Source organism: Telmatherina bonti (assembly GCF_933228915.1).
Source record: "Telmatherina bonti genome assembly, chromosome: 4".
Taxonomy (NCBI): domain Eukaryota; kingdom Metazoa; phylum Chordata; class Actinopteri; order Atheriniformes; family Telmatherinidae; genus Telmatherina; species Telmatherina bonti.
In genome coordinates this window covers 8,305,157-8,327,272 of record NC_136622.1, presented here as the reverse complement: position 1 = coordinate 8,327,272, position 22,116 = coordinate 8,305,157, and the positions used below count along the sequence as shown (strand labels likewise).

Here is a 22,116-nt window from a genome sequence, read left to right as displayed (position 1 = left end):
GGATAGATAATGGATGATGAATGGATGGATGATGGATAAATGGATAGATGGATGGTTAGATGGATGATGGATGAATGGATGGATGATCTCAGCTGTCTATCTAAGCTTCATGCAAGCTATTCCAGGACTACGGAGAATGGAGCTGATGGAGAGAATGAGGGATGATGAAGATGAAAGGAAAAGAAGTGCGGGAGATGACGGTAAAGATAAAACTGACAGAATAATTCAGTCAGCAGGGTTCATTTTCAGGGACAAATAAACAATCCGTTAGTTTTCTGACACAGCTGATGTTTGGAGCAGAAAGACAGCTGGTGGGGATCGGCGGATGGATGAATGGATGAAGAGCTTACAGACTGACGTTGAGCCGCATCAGGTTTCATTTAAAACACATCTCTGAATATGGAGTGCAACAACGAGCTTAGCTCCAGTCTGAAGCTGCTGGTCTCCATTTTTACCAGTTCATGTCGGTCATGTGACTCAAACAACATGAAGGGTGCAGATACTTTGTTTTTATGATCCATCCATGTTCAATAATCATTTCCTTGTTCTTTAATGTGTCTTGTTGAAGGTGTTTAAGTTCTGATGTACCCTAACAGGTATAAAAACATGTCAGGGTATCTGAATTACAATGGAGCTAAAAAAAAATCCAGGAAAATTAGTGTGTGAGAGCTACAGGCAGAGGGAGCCAATCAGAGAGCAGAACCCATCTTCCTGAGAGGTTAAAAAGGCAGCGGGTCGGAGTTGGAGACAGCAGAGGACTACTTGTTGTTTGTCAGAGTAAAAATAGTTCCATATTGAAGCCAAAAGCCTCCAGTTTAATCCCACAGCAGAGCCATGTTTCACCCTAGCTGTGGCCACAGAAACAATACACTGCTGGGTGTGTGTGTCCGAAGCCACGAAGTGGTTTTCCATCAGAGAACTGTGCTTAGATGCCTGACTGAATGTTTCTGATCAGCTCATGTGAAGAGCTAAACTCCACCGTACGATCCAGCACTCTGAAGAAATCCTCTTTAAAAGTGGTTAAAAAAGTTCTTCATCTTTCTGAACATCTCATAGAGTTTTTATATGAAACTTTTCTTCAGCCCATGATTGTACTTCAGCCATTAAAGCCCGTACCATGAAAGAATGCTTTTTAGGTTTTTATTTGACCTGTTGTGGAAACTAATCAGTCAAGGGATGAGGATTCTGGACTGTAGTGGATCAGATCAACAGTTTTATTAAACAGAAAATGAAAAATGAACAAAGAATTATAACTGCAGATGGAAAGACCGTTCAGAAATCTGGAGCGGTTCTGATCTGAGGAGGAGGCAAGAACCTCTTTTTAACACTTTCAGAGGACACATCAGTAGATGTGATAAACAGGTTTCCTTCAATCACATGAGAGAGGATCTCATCCAAGACTGACCTAAGCCTTGCTTCTGCTTATCAGATGGCTTCTTCAAGACAAACAACCTATTTCACTCTGTTTTATGAAATGAAATGAAAAATACTGTATTAATCCCAAAAAGGAAATTCAATATTGCAACCCGCGGCTCTTTAGCGCTGTCCTAGTGGCTCCCTGGAGCTTTTAAAAAATGTTTGAAAATGGAAAAAGATGGGGGAGGGATACATATTTTTGTTTTGATATGGTTCTGTAGGAGGACAAACATGACACAAATATTCTTAATGTTTTCCAATGCTGTAAAAATGTGTAGAATAAATAATAAATTTCAACATTTCTGTCAAGGAAGATTTGCGTCATAGCCTGCGACACGCGTAGCCTATCAGCAGGGCGGGATGCCAGGCAGTTGGCTGTAAACAAAACCGGTGGCTGTGTGATGGGCCATGGATCCCAAAGGGAAAAAGAGAAAAATAACCGAGGAGAACAGAGGATTCAACGTTTCATGGACCGAATCATCTATCTAGTCGAGATGATTCTAGACCCCCTGCTCCTCCATATCTAAAGGAGCCAGAGGTTGCTTTGGAAAGTTTCCCCTCCAATTCTCCTTTTAGAGCCTTTAGGAACCACAAGTAAACCTGCAGTCTGAGAGTGAAATACTGGAAATCTGGAACTGAGACACTGGAGAAATCTCTGCCGATATTACCATGGCGACGGAAACAATTGGTTTTAGAGAGTTTTTTCTACTTCAAAATTTTAGTGAAGTCCCGGGGGAGGGACTCAGTGATTGGTCATCTTCTCTGGGTTGTGCACGTTTACAAGAAGAAAGCCCCGCCCACCTTCACTGCTCAGTAGAACTACTCCTAGCAGCTGACCAATCAGACGCAGCCTGCAGGACAGAGGGGCGGAGCTTTCTCTGTTGGCTCGTTTCTGTCAGAAGCTGATCTGAAAGGATCAATACAAAATGAATAAAGGGGTTTGTGAAAAATGCTTGTGTTGACTTATGATAAAGTTATGTATGTGTGCTCTTATATGATGTGTGTGCAGGAAAAGTACAAATAAAGGAGGAAGTTGAGGGCTCTCAACTTCCTAGAGCTTGTTCCTAGAGCAACACCAATGATCAGTGTGTGTGATCTTTTTCCTCTGTGTCGGACTAAGTTAATGTCCCTGCCAACAGCTTGATTATTTCCTTCCCTTCTGGACTTGCATATTAAAATAAATTAGACTGAAATGTGAATAATAGAGACCCTTTAAACTGCCACGGTGGAGTGATGTGGTTTTATCTGTGACGTGGTGTTTAAAGCGAAACACGGCTGCAGCATCACATGATGCCCAGTGGAAAATGTTTTATAATGTAGCTTCTCACGTTGGGCAGCAACGGCTCCAGAGGCTCATAAAACACGTCACTGTGCCATAAAATGAATGTGAAACGCAGTTTTAAGTTCAGAAAGTTGTGTCATGTGTTGTTAATGTTTGCTACTTGGAGTAAATGGATCGTAGACAAAGTGATCCAGCTTGCAGGCTTTGTTATTATATGTCTTATTACAGTGTTGTGTTGATGTGTTAATGCAGCTGAAGCTACTGAGAATGAAATGGCTTGTCATCAGTCCATGCAGATGTCCCGTATTTAGCTTCATTCTCAGCCACCCGGTGCTTTGGATGTTTGTTTTCATTGCACACGTATCTGTGCATGCTCCATGTTTTAGTCTCAGAGTGTTTCTGTGTCAGTGTTAACCAGCAGTTGCACTACAGCGTTAGTACTGTTTTGATTTGTTTTCTTGTTTGTTTTCTTTGTTTTTCTTTAAAGAAAACCTTTTTAAAACAAAGCTGGTTCTGTCTTCATGTGGGTGAAGCCTTCAGTGGCCATAAAAAATAAGAAAATGCAAACAATGATGATGATTGATGGTGGATTTTCTCTGCTGATGCTGAGATGATAAAACTAGGACGTTGTCTGGAACTGACAACATGATCAGCTGGTTTTTTTTTCCACACTTAATGATTTGCATTTCAAACTATTTTCATCCGACATCTGAAAGAGAAACTTCAGCAGAAAACTGGCTGCAGACCAGAACCGAGCCACCTTCATGAATCTGATGCTCTCCAGACGTCATGATCCAACGGATTTTCATTGATTTCCTCTTCATCTTCCTGTTTAAACTGAATGATTATCAGATTTAATCAGTGGTGTAGTGGTCCATAAAGAAGTGCGTATACTCTCAATGTTATGTTCTTGTTTTAAAAACAGAAAAAAAGTAGCCCAGAAAAACGTTATTTCAGAAAAAGTAAGACTCGCTTTAGTCTGCTTAAAAATCCATCAGTACATCTGCTCCTTGTCTCATAGTTTCTGCTCCTCAGTTTCAGGGAGGAAGAGTTATGAAACGATTAAACCAGAACTGGCACACAGACCAGTGAGAGACAGGCTCATAGACATATATACATGTAGCTTCATTATGTCTATGTTCAGGCTAAAGTTAATGCAGGTGATGTCTGACCGCACCAGTATAGCATACTGGTAACCTTAGCTGAGCTGCTGGGCGACGTGGCTACATGTGTAGGGACGTTTGTAACTGTAAAAGCAGCATCACAGGGGATTTAGAAGTGTTTATACTCAAAGCTAACTGAAAAAGAAGTGGGTATACCTGCGTACACCCTGGACTACACCACTGGATTTAACGTGTAAAACCAGATGGAAACATGACAGGACAACATTTCATTCATTTAATAATCTTCTTCTGAATGAATTAGGATCTTTTTCACTTCTTTTTTATTTATCTCCTGACACAACAACTAATTCCTCGCTCTGTAAATGTCTTTAAATGTCAGTAAAGTCTTTCTGATTCCGGTTTGTCTGTTTTCTTCGAGCAAACATGGAGAAAAAACCTGTTTGCATCAGTGAAGCTGTGACTAAAAAAAGGTGGAAAAAAACTTGAAAAGCTTTGAGGGTTTGATGCCCAGAGAGTCAGGATGGTTCGACATGACGAGCAGAGCGACAGATGGAGGTGAACAGTCAGTTTCCATAGATAGACCGCCATGCAGAGGGAGAAAACAGGGATGAGGAGGGAGCTTTAGATCTGCTTCGTTTTGGTATTCCAGCCTGAACCCAGCAGGCCTTTTATGATCCACCAATGATGCGGGTCCACTCCCAGAGCTCCGGCAGAGGTCACAGGGAGGTTTTAAAGTCAGGGTGACACTTTGCTGGTGGACTTATTCTGCTCCTCTGCACATCCTCTCATCATCCACCGAGACGACTGAATCATCCTCAAGCTTCAGAGCAAACCCAGCCGGCAGGGTGAGTACACCAACCACACTGCTGCAGGAGCTGGAAAAACCACCATCAGTCTGCAGACTTCACTGCCAAACTACTGCATGATGGCATGAAAACAACAAAATGTGTGGATGTGTTCCCAACAGGAGTCAGTTCTGCAGCTGATGGAGAAGATTTCTAATGAGGTTTCTTACTTTGGAGAAATGAGAAATGGGAAAGTCTCGTTGTCTAACGTCTTCATCATGAGGCTTATTTTTCCTGCCTCCTGTCTGAAACGCCACAATAAACACGGGTTGTATGTGTAATAAGAGGTTACTACAGATGTGTAAGAATGAAGATATGTGTTACTGTGTCGGAGTAAATTCACCTGGAACACAGAAGAAAATGTAAATACTTTTCATAACTTTCAGTGGAAACCGGAGGAGAGCCGCCCAGTAAGGTTAAAGAGAACCAGTAAAGTCATGTCTGATGAGGAAGTGTGCTAAAGCAGAAGGTTAAAAGTCAACTTGAGCAGTTTCCTAAGTGTTACGCAGGTAAATATGTCAGGAAGCCATCAGCTGAGGATGATGATGATGAGGATGGACATCTGTTCAGAGTAGGGAGACCCCACATTCGCCTCAGAAGCACCACGAGGGTCCAGAGAGACAAAGAGCAACATATTTCATGACAGGAACAGAGAATTCTTCCTCCTTCATCTCCATGGAAACTAGAAGAACGCTCGTTTCCATGGAAACTAGCAGGACCTTCATGATTCATTTCAAACAAAGGCGGCGTCACAGGAGACACGTTATCAGAGTCAGAGCTGAACATAAACACCTGACCACCACGAAACGGAGACGTTTCTGTCCCACAGCGATGAGACGGACATCTTTATGAACCAGCAGAGTCTCTGCTGTCATGTCACACCTTGTTCGTGTTGTTTCACCTCCAACCGGAAGACGTCATGAACAGATTACAGCATCAGAACTAAAATCACCAAATAAAACAGCCTAATCCGTTCATGTTTCTGAAGTAATCAGAGTAAAGTTAGCAGCAGGAAACCGACGACGCCTCGTCTCTTTGAGCCGATCTGGATCGTCTGGTACAAATCTGCTGCTTTTCTGGGTCTTCGCCTGAAACAGAAACTGACTAAAGTTCTGTAGCCAGGAGACGACCTCTGGTCTCCACTGGTGTCCTCAGCTCTCTCCTTCCCAATCAGAAACTCTCATTAGGAGCTGTAATTTGTGCTCCATGACAGTGGCGGATTTAAGATTTGGGGCCCCAGACAAAGGCAGGCATGGGGCCCCCCCATGGTAAATATTGCACTTTCTACTCCACTACTGTGTATCATTTACGTTCCTAACAAACAGCCAGTGTAAACGTCTCTCTGCTGACTGAGAGGACCGTCTGTAATGACAGGGAAGGGTTGCTTCACTTGATAGTACGAACTGATCATTTATTGTGACGAGTCATTCTTTAAGTCTCAACTCACTGACCGCATCACACACACATCACATTAGGTATTAATGCGCGGCCCTATATACCTGAAGGGGGGGGGGGGGGGCCCGAGACGCACATAATATAATAATCATTCAGCTGACAGTTTAACGAATGAATTTTAATCAAAAACATCATTTTTGTTAGTAATAAGTAACATAATAAGTATAAGTAGTTTTATGGGGCCCTAAAGAACTGGGTAACGGTAAGTCCGGCCCTGCTCCATGATGAAGCGTCTCTGCTCGGGATGGGCCCTGGAGGTGGCTGGGGGGTCCCAGACGAGCTGCATCTTTTCTCCCAGCCTGTTTACTGCTAGCCAGCCGCTGAGATTCAGCAGATCGGGTTCATATCGCAGCAGGATTTGTCCAGCAGCCTCGGCTCAGGCTGCAGTAGACGGCCATGCCGCCCAGCTTTAGAGAAAAGATCCTCTTGAGCTGATGTGGCAGCTGTTTGCTCGCTGAAAGCCGCAGTTATTCACCACAGCTGTGCTGGAAATGACTGCCATGCCAGTTTGTTGACCTCACTGAGCCTTTTCTCTGTGTTTGGGCTCTATGTGCAGCTAAATAAAGGTTACAAGACTGACAGAGATGGATTGGGATGTTTATAAAAGGTTTCCATTAATCAGGATTGTTTCATCTGAAATGCTGACAGCTGGAAAACACTTTATTTTCCAAAGTTTCATTTAACAGGACATAACATTAAAATAAGAGAACAAAGGACTCATTTTCTCCTGTTGATCCGGCTCAGATCTCACCAAGATGAAACAGAGGCAGAGACAATAAGAGCAAAAACAACATGTTAAATCCGTCACCGTGGAGACGAGCCTCTTCCTCACAAAGCAGGACAACATGTCAGTGTCAGGCGGAAATGTTCTGTCACTTCATTCCCACGTTTATGACATCTTTCTCATGTAGTTCTTCCCCCAAACAGCCTTCTTGTTGCTGCTCCATGACTCCTGATGAGGATCATTAAACACGGATCTACGAGCCGTCGCCGCTCAATCCGTCCTCACAAAGTGAAGCTGTGTCTCTGTCCAGGTGGTTCCACACAGCAGATAATATCTCATGTCTTCTGTGTTGGCAGATGTCTCGTTTTCTGGACATGGCGTTGTTTGGAGAAGCCGCCCGCTACCTCCGTCTCACCAACCTGGAGCAGCTGGCGGCCAAGGCCCAGGCCTTTGACGGTAGGCTGACCCCGGCACTGGGAGCAGAGAGGAGAAACCATCTGGCTTTTACTGCCAGAACAACAGAAAACAGCTGCATGGATCTACTGAAACATGATGAATCATGTCTGTAAAACCAGTATGTGAGTCAGAAACAGTTCAACAAATAAACCAACAGTTTATTCATCTCATTTATACTCTGAGATGATGTGGATCCAGCTTACACAGAACTATTATTCATGTTTACACTAAGCACTTTTTACACCTTGTTTTCTTTTAAACCAACTGCGTAACTGGAGCAGGAAGAGTTTATTATCCTGTACGACCCATAACCCAGAATATCAATCATACAAAGACAAGGAAAAAAAGGACAAAAATATATAAAACTTGATTATTTTTCATTCTGTATTGTGTCACTTTAAGCTTGTCTTGTTGGTTAGTTATTTTTCCACCTGGTGCATAAAGTTATAGAAACATGTACATGGCAGTACGCAGCCATACATCACCATGTATGTGTCCATGTTTACATCTTTACCTGTTTGGCTGCATGCGTGCATGAAGAGCAAACATCATTAATAAACAGCAGAAATATATTTACAATGACAAAGACCATTTACATATACCTACGTGCACACGTGCATGATTTATTTATAAAACCTTTTAAAACAACCAGAGTTGAGACAAAGAGCTGTCACAATCAGCCAAAATACACACGTCAGCGCTCAGAAATACCTAAATAACTAGATTTATAGGTCTATTTCTTATCTATATTTTACTAAACCCCTCCTCCCCATACACGCAAAGATATTTATCTATCATTCCCATCAGGTCTTCCTTCCTTTCCTCGTTTTAATCACCGTAGGGCGTCAATCTGGTCTTAAGCAGCTGCATTGTAACCTTCATCAGATCCAGGCCTTTACTTGGAGTGTGTGTGTGTGTGTGTGTGTGTGTGTGTGGTTGCCTAAACCCAGAAAGTGTTCTCTTTTCTTGATCCTTTTGGTTGTTTACAAGCATAAAACAATGCTGTTATCATACGTTAATATCAGCTCAGACAAAATGAGAACAAGTGACGTGTGTTTGTCACAAAGAGCCTGAAGATCCAGTTTAGACTGGTTTTAAACTGGTTCTTTGTTATGTGGGGACACATCACTGGTGAGTTAGGAGCCTTTTTTCTGCCTGAATGGCTTAAAGGTCGCAGTGGAGTAAAATGATGGGGTCTGAAAATGAAGGAAAAAGCAGAAAATGATGAAAAGAGATGCTCCAGAAAGCTGCAGACCCGCTGAAAACAGACTAGAACAGAGACAGAGATGAAGAGATGCGGACTGATCAGGACTTTCTGCGGTTCTGCAGGTTCGGTTCTGAGTAAAGAAAAGATGTTTTGTTTCAATCCTTTCAGGAACGAAGCGCGTCTGGATGCCGGATGATGCCGAAGCGTACATCGAAGTGGAGGTCAGAGAACTGAATGGAGACAAGACTACTGTGGAGACCAAGGATGGACGGGTTGGTTAACCAGTTAACTAATTCATTTCTGTTTGTAAGATACAGTGAGTTTGGCTTCAACTCTTACATAAATGCTCATTTTCTTCTCTAAATGTTTAAGTCAGTAAATCAGAGATTTAATTAAACAAAATATAATATAAAAGAATGTTTTAGAGGTTTTTATAATGTCGGATTATTCAGCAAATACAGAGAATATACAGTAAAATGTTCAAACCCTCATCTGATGAAATAAGGTCTGTATTATTATGATGTTTTGTATGAAGCAGTCCTCACATGATTTTAGTAATAACTGTGTAACAAGCCTCTATTTTAATCTGTAAATGATTCAGTGAGTCATTTTACTTTCATGACTGTTTGACCCAGAAACCTGTGTGAGACTGAAACAGAGATCTGAAACAAGTCAACTCAACTTTATTTATGTAGCACTTTCACACAGCGCCCGCCGCAACACAGTGCTGAACAATAAAGACCTGCAGTGAGATTATAACAATGGAATCTAAGGGAATAAAAGATAAAACAATAAAAGAAATCAAAAGTAGAAAAAATTAAAACATTAAAACAAAAACAATAAAGAAGAACAAAAGAGAGAATAGAAAGGTCTCAAACCAGATCATAAAAACCGCTCTTTAGGCGTGTTTTAAAAGATGAAAGTAAGAGAGAAACTAAACTCTTTCCTTCGGTAAAATCTTCCATGAGGAACGTTCTGGAACGAGGCGTAGACTTCAGAAATAAACACGTTTTGACCGTTTCTCCTGAAAAGATTCTTTCCAGCTGGGATATTCTGACAGGCAGAGCTCTCCTGTCATGAAACTGGTTTACTGAACTGGTTTACTGAACTGGTCCACTGAACTGGTCTACTGAACTGGTCTACTGAACTGGTTTACTGAACTGGTCTACTGAACTGGTTTACTGAACTGGTCTACTGAACTGGTTTACTGAACTGGTCCACTGAACTGGTCTACTGAACTGGTCTACTGAACTGGTTTACTGAACTGGTTTACTGAACTGGTCCACTGAACTGGTCTACTGAACTGGTCTACTGAACTGGTTTACTGAACTGGTTTACTGAACTGGTTTACTGAACTGGTCCACTGAACTGGTCTACTGAACTGGTTTACTGAACTGGTTTACTGAACTGGTCCACTGAACTGGTCTACTGAACTGGTCTACTGAACTGGTCTACTGAACTGGTTTACTGAACTGGTCCACTGAACTGGTCTACTGAACTGGTCTACTGAACTGGTCTACTGAACTGGTCTACTGAACTGGTCTACTGAACTGGTTTACTGAACTGGTTTACTGAACTGGTCTACTGAACTGGTTTACTGAACTGGTCCACTGAACTGGTCTACTGAACTGGTCTACTGAACTGGTCTACTGAACTGGTTTACTGAACTGGTTTACTGAACTGGTCCACTGAACTGGTCTACTGAACTGGTCTACTGAACTGGTCTACTGAACTGGTTTACTGAACTGGTCTACTGAACTGGTTTACTGAACTGGTCCACTGAACTGGTCTACTGAACTGGTCTACTGAACTGGTCTACTGAACTGGTCCACTGAACTGGTTTACTGAACTGGTCTACTGAACTGGTTTACTGAACTGGTTTACTGAACTGGTCTACTGAACTGGTTTACTGAACTGGTCTACTGAACTGGTTTACTGAACTGGTTTACTGAACTGGTCTACTGAACTGGTTTACTGAACTGGTTTACTGAACTGGTCTACTGCACCTCTGCGTTTCAGTTTTTGGTGGTAAAAGAAGACGACCTGCAGCCGATGAACCCTCCCAAGTTTGACATGATGGAGGACATGGCCATGCTGACCCACCTGAACGAGGCTTCTGTCCTCTTCAACCTGAGGAGGAGATACAGCATGTGGATGATCTATGTCAGTATGAGATGCTGCACATCAGGCGACCACATCTTCTGCACATGTACATAAACCTGTTTTTCTTTTTTCTGGCCGTGTTCTCGTGTCAGACCTACTCTGGCCTGTTCTGTGTGACCGTCAACCCATATAAATGGCTGCCGGTGTACTCGGCCGCCGTGGTGACGGCCTACAAGGGGAGGCGTCGCGCAGACATGCCGCCGCACATCTACGCCATCGCTGACAACGCCTACACGGACCTGCTGCAGAGTGAGTCTCCTGAGCCCGTATAGACCGCCAGCCAGGCGGAGGTCTGCAGTTCTGTAGTCCCAACCCTTTTCTTCAGACTTCCCCCCAAAGCCACGCCTCCAAGCCACAGAAACGCACAATGCTTGTTCCCGAGGGGTCGGGGGGGGTTTAGAGGGGGTCGGTTAAAACGACCGGATGGTGTTTCTTCTGTCCTGTTTGTTCCACAGGTGACCACATGTTGTTTTTGTGTTAGTTCAAGGGTCGGCAATTCCGGTCTTCGAGCACCACAGTCCTGCAAATGTCAGGAGTTTCTCTGCTGCAACCAGGCAGCAACCTCCGGCGGTAAAAAGTAAAGCCTATGCGGAAGTGCATAAAACTGCAGTTCCTCCTTCATCCACTAGGGGCTGCAAAATAAAGCGAATCTCCATAGACTCCCATGTTAAAAAGGCCAACTTCACAGCAGAAATAAACATGTTTACAGCCTGGTTAGAAAATCCATTTTAGGTTTAATAGGTCAGGTTTACCTTCATGACAACTGTGGGGGGAGTGAATTTTTTTCTTTCTTTTTTTTTTTTTTTTTTTTTGTCTTGTCCAGCATTTAGGCAGCAGAATGATGGTCTGGATGTTCTGCTGAGCAAATTTTCTCTGCAAAGGGAAGCTTTATAGATATAATGATCCCCTTGACTTTCTGAATTTTTATTTTATTTCTATATTTATTTTGTATTATTGTCTGAATTGTAGAGTTTGTACTGCTGGACCGGAGAGGACAGACGAAAGACAGAAAGAGAAAGGAGAAAAAATACCTCATCAGAAAAGTGAAAGAGATAAAGGGAGAGGACAGGGAGAGAAAAAAAACCAAACTGAGTGAACTTTTTTCTAACTCTTCCGTTTAAAAGTAATTTAATCTCGAAGTTCGGAAAATTTAGGGGTGTGTCCTTTTGATTGACAGGTACCAATCTCCGGCTTTAAGTAAGAAGCACGTAGAACAACCACGGTTTTTAGCCGGTTAACAACATGACTTAGCTTTAGCCCGCTTACCTCCATTAGTTGGTTAGCTCCTGTTATCTCCAGGTTAGCTCGGTTAGCTCTTAGCTACAGGCAGCTCGGAGTTCGCTCGATGTCAATCATCCACCATGACGCTCACAGCCCCCCTCTCAGCTCCACCTCTTTGCCCATATTTGTATTTTCTGGGCGAGACGACATGCATTCCCCTGCCAAGATGGTGACGGTAGGAACCGCCCACCGAGCTTCAATTCAGCTCTTCAGAAACTTACGGGTGACGTTACGGAGGCTCCGCCCATCTTTCTATATACAGTCTATGGTTTAAACACACCTGGCACACATCAAACTCTGCACAACTCTGCTAATTAGCCATTGATTGGAATCAGGTGTGTTGCAGCAGGGAAACTCCTGACATTTGCAGGACTGTGGCACTCGAGGGCCGGAGTTGCCAACCCCTAGTTTAGTTCATTGGCTGCGGTCGGGGTGTGAAGGGGATTTTAGGAAATAGAGTAAAAAAAGGAAACATTTCCTGCCCTGCCTTTCTTCAGACCAGCCCTGATTCTGTGAACCTGAAGGAGTGTGTTCCTCCGTTTTCACACAACTGCATGACAAAGTGTTCTGCTATTAGCAGACCGGCAGCGTTTTATTCCACATGCTCACCTGTTAGACCTGCAGATGCATCTCATATCGAACCCTTTGAGTTTTCCCACTGAAGAACTTCCCATGTTGGGAAACATCTTGGTGTCAAACTTCCCAGTTGGACCTGCTGGTGGAAGCTTGGTGTTTCTGGTCGAACTGGAAACCCATATTCAGGGATGTGTCAGTGTGTCTGGAACAGTCTTACCAGAAGATCACTTCAGGTTTGGAAAACCTGAGGAATTCCGATGGGAAGCTAATCTAACAGCATCTCATGTCCCCCACCCTCATCGAGGATCAACGTCGGTTCAGGTTACGTCACTCTGAATAGCTGATGCTGTCTAACTGTAGAGGAAAACAAACAAACAAACAAAAGCTACTTACAAATGCGGATGTATAAAATAAACATAACAGGAAGCTCTACAAGAGTTTTTCTGAATAGGTGTCTCAGAAATAATGTTCTGGAAAAGCTGTTGGCTTTACTCGGATTTCCTGTGATTTTTTCAAAAAGTATTTTGACCTCCGGCTAACGCGGCTAAGACGACTCCTCGAACACACACAATAAACTCTCATAGCAGACAATAATCTGATAGTGAAGAGGGAGAGGGTGGGGGGTTTGAAAGCTCTGCAGATAAAAAAGAACCTGAAACCTTGTGGTTGTTAAACATCATTTTCAGGAACAGAAGATGGATTAAGAGACTCGTCTCACTTCTCTGGCGTAAACAGAGTTTTGCTGCAGCAGAATTTTCACAAGGAGCATTTTGGGCACTTTCACATCAACCCTTTAGATTTAAATGTGAGTCTGTTTGCTCGGAAAGTTGCTTCGTTTGAGGAGCTGTGAACACACCAAACGAACTCTGATCCGGATCAAGGAAGCGGACTCAATCCGCCTACAAATGCAGGTCCAGTTTCAAGCGGTCCAAACACAGGAAGTGGACCACAAAAAAAGTCACTTTCTGCATTTTACGCAGCATTGCATCGTGGGTAAATACAAAGCGATGGTGTAAAGTCCTCTGCCTCGTCGTACTGCATCCATTGTTGCAGTGTATTTCTGCAGGATACTTGCATAAGACACAATAAAAACCCAAAACAGCCATAGTTTCCTCTCCATGTTTAACTTGGAAGCTTAGGAAACAGAGTTTTCTTCTTCGTGCGGGTCTCGTCCTCTCTTTTTAATAAATACTAGTGCAGCGCCACCTCTGGTGGGAATGGGGATATATCATTGTAAAGGTTCGGCACGTTTGACCAAAATGCAGCGTGAACACGATCTGGGGCTGCATGGATGCACCCCCTAGAATCGGGCCGAGTCTAGCGGACTTTCCTGATGTGAATGGACCCTAAGGTCTGATCTTCACCCAAGTCACAACAAGAGACGCACACCGTCTTCTTCAGCTAAACATGCAAGCAGCTACATGTATGTTTTTATTGAACATGCAAATATTGACAGTGTTGGAAGGAAAAGCCAAGGCTAAAGACAATGACACAACGTTTTGTAAAGGCAACCTGTCAGACCAGCGTTGATGCATCAGGATAAAAAGCACAGAAGAAAATTAGCTACAGAAAAAGAAATGCCTCCTGGGATGGGCAGCCAGAGTCCTGACCTCAACATGAGCAGTGTGGCATCATAAGTGGGATTCACGTTACACATTCCACATCAGATCTGACCGAAGCATCAGGAAACGTTTCAAAGTCCACGAGTTCACACGTTTCCACCTGCGGCTGGAAGCGTTTGCATGTTGTCCTCAACAAAGACATGTAAATATTCCATTTTTGTGTTGAATTAGTTGTAGAAGGTGTGTGTATTGGGTTGACTTACATGAAGATCAGATCCCATTTAAGGAAAAATGGAAGAAAGGCTTCACCTACTTTCTCTTGTAGACACAAGCTGACGTTTATCTGCAGTACAGATTAATGAGCTTGAACACTGCTGTCCAGACATGGAAATACTGAAAATACCAGGAAATATTTCACCTGTTTTTTTCCCTACAGATCGTGAGAACCAGTCGATGCTCATTACGTAAGTAACTCACAGTTACTTCATCATTAATCACTGTCTGTTTTTATTCTAAATCAATGTCAGAATAAATAGTCCTAACAGAATTATGCTGTAATAACATAATATGTATTATGCAGTTTCACCCTTATACATCTTTAAAAAATCATTGGTCACATCTAGGATGTTGTCTTATCCTTTGGGGAAGACAAAAGGGGAACCTGATGAACAATGCAAACCTGCATTTGTGGATTTTAGGGTGAAATGTGTTCACAGGCAGTGATTTCTGCTGTTCAGAATCTTGTCTGGTTTTTATGTAGTGATTCCTGAACACTGCAAGATCCCAGCATCCAGCCTTGCCCCATGCACACAGAGATTCCTCCTGATTCTCTGAACATTACAAGACATTAAACACTATAGATGGTGAATTTCTCTCACATTTAGTTCACAGCTGGAGGCTTGTACTTTGCTTTTAAATATTTTTGTCTGTGTTTATAATGTTTTTGTTTAATTTGTGCCTTATTTCTTCCACCACCCCGTCAGTGGAGAGTCAGGTGCAGGGAAAACTGTCAACACCAAGAGGGTCATACAGTACTTTGCCATTGTTGCTGCTCTGGGGGAAAATGTGAAAAAAGGAGTAAGTTTATCCCTTTGGATCTTCATCAGAGTGTGTGTCTGTGGTTTCAGATTCTGTTGTGATTCCACGCATGTCGCCGCCTTCGAGCTCCTCTTCTTTCTGTTTATTCAGGGGTCTCTGGAGGACCAGATCATTGAAGCAAATCCAGCCATGGAGGCATTCGGGAACGCTAAAACCATCCGCAACGACAACTCCTCTCGCTTTGTGAGTGGAGAGAAGTTCAGCTAACAGGCCGATGCTGCGGATGGCGAGGCATTTTGTCTCAAACAGGGTATAACAGGAGCATGTCTGCTTTTCCATGTTTCAGGGAAAGTTCATCAGGATTCATTTTGGACCGACTGGAAAGTTGGCTTCTGCTGACATTGACATCTGTGAGTAGCTTTTAGATTTCCTAGAGCTAAGCTACGGTACGCCATGCATGCAAAACCATGAGAGCGTGTTTGAGTCGGTGGTAAAGTCAACGAGCTGGAACCAGATACAAAACACCAAGAGACTGTCATAACCAATACTTTTTATTGGTTTGTGAAATCATATCACACATATTATGTTATCATACATGTATTATTTCCAAGGCAAGGTTCCAAGACATCCTTATTGCTTGAACTATCACCTGGACAAGTGGGCATGCAAGCATTAGAAAGACGAGAGGAAACTAAAAACATTGAAGGAAAAAGCACAAAAAAACCAAAGACAAATATTCCACTACATGTATCTTCACTGTGACTTATAACTTCTTTACGTGGCAAAAGCAGCAAACAACTCAGATTGTTTCAGTTAGTTTTTAGACTGCCACCTAGTGGCAGAAATATGTCACAACGTACACACACATGCAAATCATGCAAATGCAGAACATATGACCAACTGATGGGGTGTTGGGCATTAATCGATTCAGTAGCTCCTCTGATAAAAACAAATAAAAACCCACTGCTGTCAAAGCAAGAGAAGATTTAGAGCTTGTGAACGTCATCCACTGAGCCGATAACTGTCAGAACTGGACGAAACACTGTTCGGTGACCACAGAGCTGCTGGAGTCTTACTGGCAGATGTTAATATGTTAACATCCAGCAGTGAGGGTTGTTTTGTGTTTGCTTTATTAGATCTTCTGGAAAAGTCCAGGGTTGTGTTTCAGCAGCCAGGGGAGCGAAGCTACCACATCTACTACCAGATTCTGTCCAATCACAAACCGGAGCTGCAAGGTAAGTAAATGCTGTCCAACTACATGCAGGGACCACAAAAAATGAATCAGAACAATAATGCCGTTAAATGTCAATAAAAAACGGAAAATGCGGATTGTATAATAAAAAAAATAATGAAGGTTATAGTCTCTGTGTTGCTAAACCTTCTCAAACTGAAAACATTTTGCTCCTGCAACACATGACAACACATGAGGAAGAGCACATCCAGATGACCACATAAAAAGTAAACGTAGACTATGTGACTTGTTTTGAACCTCCACTTCTTTAGCCCAATCTGGGATTTTTTTTTTTTATATTAAAGTCACTGATAAAAGAAAGTTGCTGGTAAGTACCTCTCTTTTAATGTTAAGATCCTTATCAGCTCAGAGCTGACCAGAGTCCCTAGAGGCTGTTGGTGGAACTGCACATTAACATTCCCATCACACACTAGTTTTTGGCTTTTTCACTGTTGCTTGCAAATACAAGAGTTTAGGGAAGTGGACCTTCTCAGTAATGAAGTCTCCTCTGGCTTGGCCACTCACACCAGGGTTAATGAAATTTAAAATTACTGAAATATTTTCTACACACACAAGTTATTTCACATTAGCAAGTGTTGAACAAATACCTACTTTTTTCAGTATTTTGCAGAAAGAGAAAAAATCTATAAAACCACTATGATTAACCTAAATGACTTAATTGTTTGCGTTGGAACAAGTATGAAACATGTCACAGCCAAGTTTTATATATGGTGTATGACAAGATGCCACCAATGATGCATTATAAACCTCCAAATAAGTACATTTCTAGCATAATATGGCAAAGAAATACATAAATAAACGTTAATTAGGGATATGTAATTGTTTCAATGTCATTTTTATGACACTGGAGCCCACAAAGCTGAACAACACACAGACAGCAAGGTGACAAGTTAAGATTAATTAGATTCTTCTTCAGATAGGTGAACACCTGTATTTTCATATAATGTTAATTTCCAGTGAAAATTATGGGATTAAATGATGATGGACCCAGCTTCGTCATTTAGCTGAGAGCTAAACGCTAACATACCTATAGTTATACGGGCTGTACTGTCATGCTAATTTTTGGCAGGAATTGACAACATTCAAGTTCATGTACCTCAATGTCTGACCAATGACATAACACATCTAGGAAAAGAGAGAAGAAGCTGTAAGAACTGCTAAACGAGGACCCTATAGCCTCAACAACACGAATAATGTTCTCGCTTGCAGAGAATATAACAGGACATAGACCCTCCAACATGTCCTGGGTTTTTCTGTGGTCTCCCTCAGGTGGGATGACTGCAGCACCTCACTAGGGAGGTGTCCAGGAGGCGTCCTATCCAGATGCCTGAACCACCTCATCTGGATCCTCTTGATGTGGAGAAGGTCTACTCTTGTCTCCTACTGGAAGACCGAGCTTCTCACCTTATCTCTAAGGGAGAGTCCAGACATGCTGTACAGTGAACTCATTTCAGCCACTTGCATTTACAGTCTCATTCTTTCAATCTCTACCCACAACTTGTAATCAACATTGAGGCGAGGAATGTAAATAGACTGGTGAATTGAGAGTGTTGCCTTCTAGTTTAGCTGCTCCTTCACCACAACATATCATCACTGCTGATGCTGCACCAATCCACCAGTCCATGTCCTGTTCCATCCTTCCTTCACTTGTGAAAAAGACCCAGAGATACTTTAACTGCTCCGCTTAGGGCAGGACCTCATTCCTGACCTGAAGATGACAATCCACCTTTTTCTGGCTGAGGTCTCAGATTTGGAGGTGCTGATTTTAATCCCAACTTCTTTTTACTAGGGTTAGGGTTGGGGTTGTGAACCGCTCCAGTGAGACCTGTAGATCATGGCCTGATGAAGCCAACAGAACCGCATCATCTGCAAAGGGCAGAGACCCAATCCTGAGGCTGCCAAACCGGATCCCCTTCAACACCTTGACTGCGACTAGAAATTCTATCCATAAACAGAATCGGTGACAAAGGGCAGCCTCAGTGGAATTCAGCCCTCACTAGAAACAAATCCAACGTACTGCTAGTAATCCAGACCAGACCTCTAGTATTCCATACTCCTGGAGCATCCCCCAATGGATTCCCAAGGATTCCCATGGTCATGTTTTCTATTTTACACATAGATATTACAGTGTACATCAGGATCTTCCCCCTGAGAGGCATTTTCCAAAATCTTTATACTCCAGTTCCCAAACTCTGCATATAAAATAGTACTTATCTTGTAATTATGACTTATTTTCCTAATTATCCTAACATTTTAGTAATAATTCCTAATGCAGGCATCCTGTTGACAATCCAGACTGATTACAATAACATTCATAATGTCATTTTCTGCAGATATGCTACTGGTGACTACCAACCCCTACAACTACCACTTCTGCTCACAGGGAGTGACCACAGTGGAGGGCATCAATGATGGGGAGGAACTGAATCTCACAGATGTAAGCAACACACCTAAATGCAGAACATCACTCTCTTCCTGCACTCTGAAGGCAAACAAACTGTGATCTGTGTGTTTGTGGGCAGCATGCCATGGACACTCTGGGCTTCACTCAAGAGGAGAAGTACGGCTGCTATAAGATCGTGGGAGCCATCATGCACTTTGGCAACATGAAATTCAAGAAGAAACAGAGAGAAGAGCAGGCTGAGGCTGACGGCACAGAGAGTACGACCACTTAAACGCCATGTCGCAGGACAAACCACCACTAATGCATTGCAGGGTGGAGAATATTTACTCAACAGAAAGGGGCACATAACTCAGTCAGATAACATCCCCCTGGATCGACCCATGTGCAGGCTTTTCCAAGGGTTCTTGACTAAATGTATCAAATTGTGAAAGCATTTCACTAGTTTGTGGCACCATGTATTCTTTATTTTACATAAATTCATTTTTCAATAATTTTGTGTATTTATGAAGTCACAAGTGATCATATTAGTTCCAGAGGCTGAGCATTCATGTTTGAGGCTTTAGAATAAATGTTATAATAGGATTTCTGTTTAAAGGTCCACCAGGATATTGGCTAGAGAGAGTGAACCTGACACTGTAAAGACTTGTGAGAACAATAAACGGGTTTGTATATCATGAATCTGTTTGTTATGTGTGTTCAGGTGTAGACAAGGCAGCTTACCTCATGGGCATCAGCTCTGCAGACCTGCTGAAAGGCCTGCTGAACCCCAGAGTCAAAGTTGGAAACGAGTTTATTGTTAAAGGCCAGACAGTAGAACAGGTGATAATAGTCATGGCCAATGTCAATTACAGAAACAGTGAGTTCGAAAAGAATAGCAAATTTTTATGTCTGATTGCAGGTCAACTACGCAGTCGCGGCCCTGGCCAAAGCTACCTATGATCGTATGTTTAAGTGGCTGGTTGGCCGTATCAACGCGTCCTTGTACACCGCACTGCCTCGACAGTACTTCATCGGAGTCCTCGACATTGCTGGCTTTGAGATCTTTGAGGTAAAGACCCAACAGGAACCCCTTAATTGAGTTGTGATACAGTATTATTCAAACATCACCATGCTTTTTATCATATGATTGATAAATTTCCCAGAACCAGAGTTGTGGTTGCAAGTTATTTAACTGAAATCCAGTTAGTCACATAGATCACTACCTTATTAGCAAACTATAACACTTGTTTTTCATTTTGGTGGGGGTATTTGTGTTTTCTTCATGGGGCTTTGCAGCAATTCTCTCTGCTCGTCAGGCTAAGATAAAGCAAAAATTGCTTCTGTCTCAGAAGATGCAAACAGATTAACTGCTTCTAAATCACAATGCTTAGAAGTAACCTTCAAGTAAAGAGTGTTCTTTTGGTTTTAGGAATCAACACTAATCAGAAAAAACCTTATTGCTTCCTGACCTAAGAATGGATGTTTACATTGTTAGTTCTTAAATACTCCATTTCCTGGAAGCAGCATGCTAACTTTAGTTATGCCATAATTAGCTCTTATCTTCTGTAATCCATGTAGAAACTGACACAGAAATGACCCCAACTCTTCTCCTTTATGGTATTAAACATTTGCATTAATTAAACTGAATGTTTAATGCTAACTTCCATTAGCAGTTAGTTTTATTACAAGAGAGAATTAACTAGCTAACTTAATGTTAGTTAGCTAGTTACAACGTTATTTAGCTAGTTGTTCTTTATCACAGAAGAATAAAGGCCATTACTGGGGACCCCACAGAGTCCGCCTACTCACTGTTCAACCAGCTGTCGTCTGGAAGATGCTACAGGTCAACAAAGTCCAACACCAGCAGACTGACTACCAGCTGCTTCCCCTGAACAATCCACATAGCAAATACATATGGACTCACACACACACACACACACACACACACACACACACCCAAACACACACACACACACACACACACACACACACACACACACACACACACACACACACACACACACAGACGGACATAATGTATTTTGTACATTACTGCACAACATCTTTTTTAATGAAGCTACGTTTTCAATTTTTTTGAAAACCCTTTAAACCTTTTTAATCTCATGGTTTTAAACAATTCAAACTAATTTTTTGATAACATTTTTTGTTTTCCTTTTACTCATGGTACAGAATGGCACTTAAGTGCAATTTCGTTGTAACGTGTGTACAATGACAACAAAGTCAATTCAATTCAGTTGAATTCAATTGAATTGAACTGAATTCAATTCAGTTGAATTCAATTAAGTTCTAGTATAATATGCTGGTTGTTTTGGGTAAAAGTGTTTCAAAATTCATTACAAGACTTCAAGATGGGCTTTTCTTTCATATCTCCAAATCCCAAGCAAATCACCTAATGTGAAGAATTTTTTAAACTGGATCTCTTATCCTGGAATACTTAAGTTCCACCTACATTTAATCTCATCTTTTCCACAACTTTCCAATTGCTTTTGAGATCTCTAAATGCTGTTTTATCTTTTTCTGCAGTTGAATAGCTTTGAGCAGCTGTGCATCAACTTCACCAATGAGAAGCTGCAACAGTATTTCAACCACCACATGTTCATCCTGGAGCAGGAGGAGTACAAGACTGAAGGGATAGAGTGGACCTTCATAGACTTTGGTCTGGATTTGCAGGCCTGCATAGACCTCATAGAGAAGGTGGGATTGGACATTATTCACAGTCTAAAACTTGAGGAGCAGCCTGATTATTGATTTATTGAGTATTGAATATATCAATCAATGTTTCTGTCTCCAGCCAATGGGCATTCTGTCCATCATGGAGGAGGAGTGTATGTTCCCGAAGGCCACTGACAACAGTTTTAAAACCAAACTGTATGATCATCACCTGGGGAAGTCCCCGAACTTTCAACGACCGCGACCTGACAAAAAGCGCAAATATGAGGCGCACTTTGAGGTGGTTCACTATGCTGGAGTGGTAGGTATTGGCTAACTGTTCTTTTACTGGGGCTCCCACTTAGGGGTTGAATTTTGGAGGATTATATATCTCCTTTTCTTTGTTTTGATGCCTCATCCACCCCATAACATTCTGTGTCATTCAGTTGAGGTTTGCAAATCACACTCACCCAGACGAAAACCAGGGTTCTTATTAGACCCAGAACAAGCTGAAAGAGATGACAACTTATTGGGTGTGAAACACCAACAGAACTGGCAATTGTTGATGGGTCTGGACCTAATTTACAACTCTGAGACTGCAGTCACAGCCCAATCTGAATGGGTAATGGATGTACAAAAAGAAAGTCTCATTAGCTATTACTGAGTATATGACCCTAGGACT

General features: G+C 42.2%; 1 protein-coding gene across 1 annotated transcript in view; it reads left to right on the top strand.

Moving 5' to 3' along the window:
- Positions 1 to 4,603: 4,603 nt before the first annotated feature.
- LOC306754972 (myosin-7-like) overlaps positions 4,604 to 22,116 on the top strand; it is a 45,158-nt gene continuing 27,645 nt past the window's right edge. Inside the window, exons 1-16 of the mRNA XM_079239156.1 lie at positions 4,604 to 4,667; positions 7,203 to 7,302; positions 8,678 to 8,781; positions 10,529 to 10,672; positions 10,765 to 10,921; positions 14,528 to 14,555; positions 15,075 to 15,168; positions 15,280 to 15,372; positions 15,476 to 15,539; positions 16,266 to 16,364; positions 18,715 to 18,818; positions 18,904 to 19,042; positions 19,486 to 19,604; positions 19,684 to 19,833; positions 21,309 to 21,479; positions 21,577 to 21,756. Coding sequence (XP_079095282.1) covers positions 7,203 to 7,302; positions 8,678 to 8,781; positions 10,529 to 10,672; positions 10,765 to 10,921; positions 14,528 to 14,555; positions 15,075 to 15,168; positions 15,280 to 15,372; positions 15,476 to 15,539; positions 16,266 to 16,364; positions 18,715 to 18,818; positions 18,904 to 19,042; positions 19,486 to 19,604; positions 19,684 to 19,833; positions 21,309 to 21,479; positions 21,577 to 21,756 — 1,746 coding nt within the window. The 5' untranslated portion in view covers positions 4,604 to 4,667. The remainder of the gene's footprint in view (positions 4,668 to 7,202; positions 7,303 to 8,677; positions 8,782 to 10,528; positions 10,673 to 10,764; positions 10,922 to 14,527; positions 14,556 to 15,074; positions 15,169 to 15,279; positions 15,373 to 15,475; positions 15,540 to 16,265; positions 16,365 to 18,714; positions 18,819 to 18,903; positions 19,043 to 19,485; positions 19,605 to 19,683; positions 19,834 to 21,308; positions 21,480 to 21,576; positions 21,757 to 22,116) is intronic.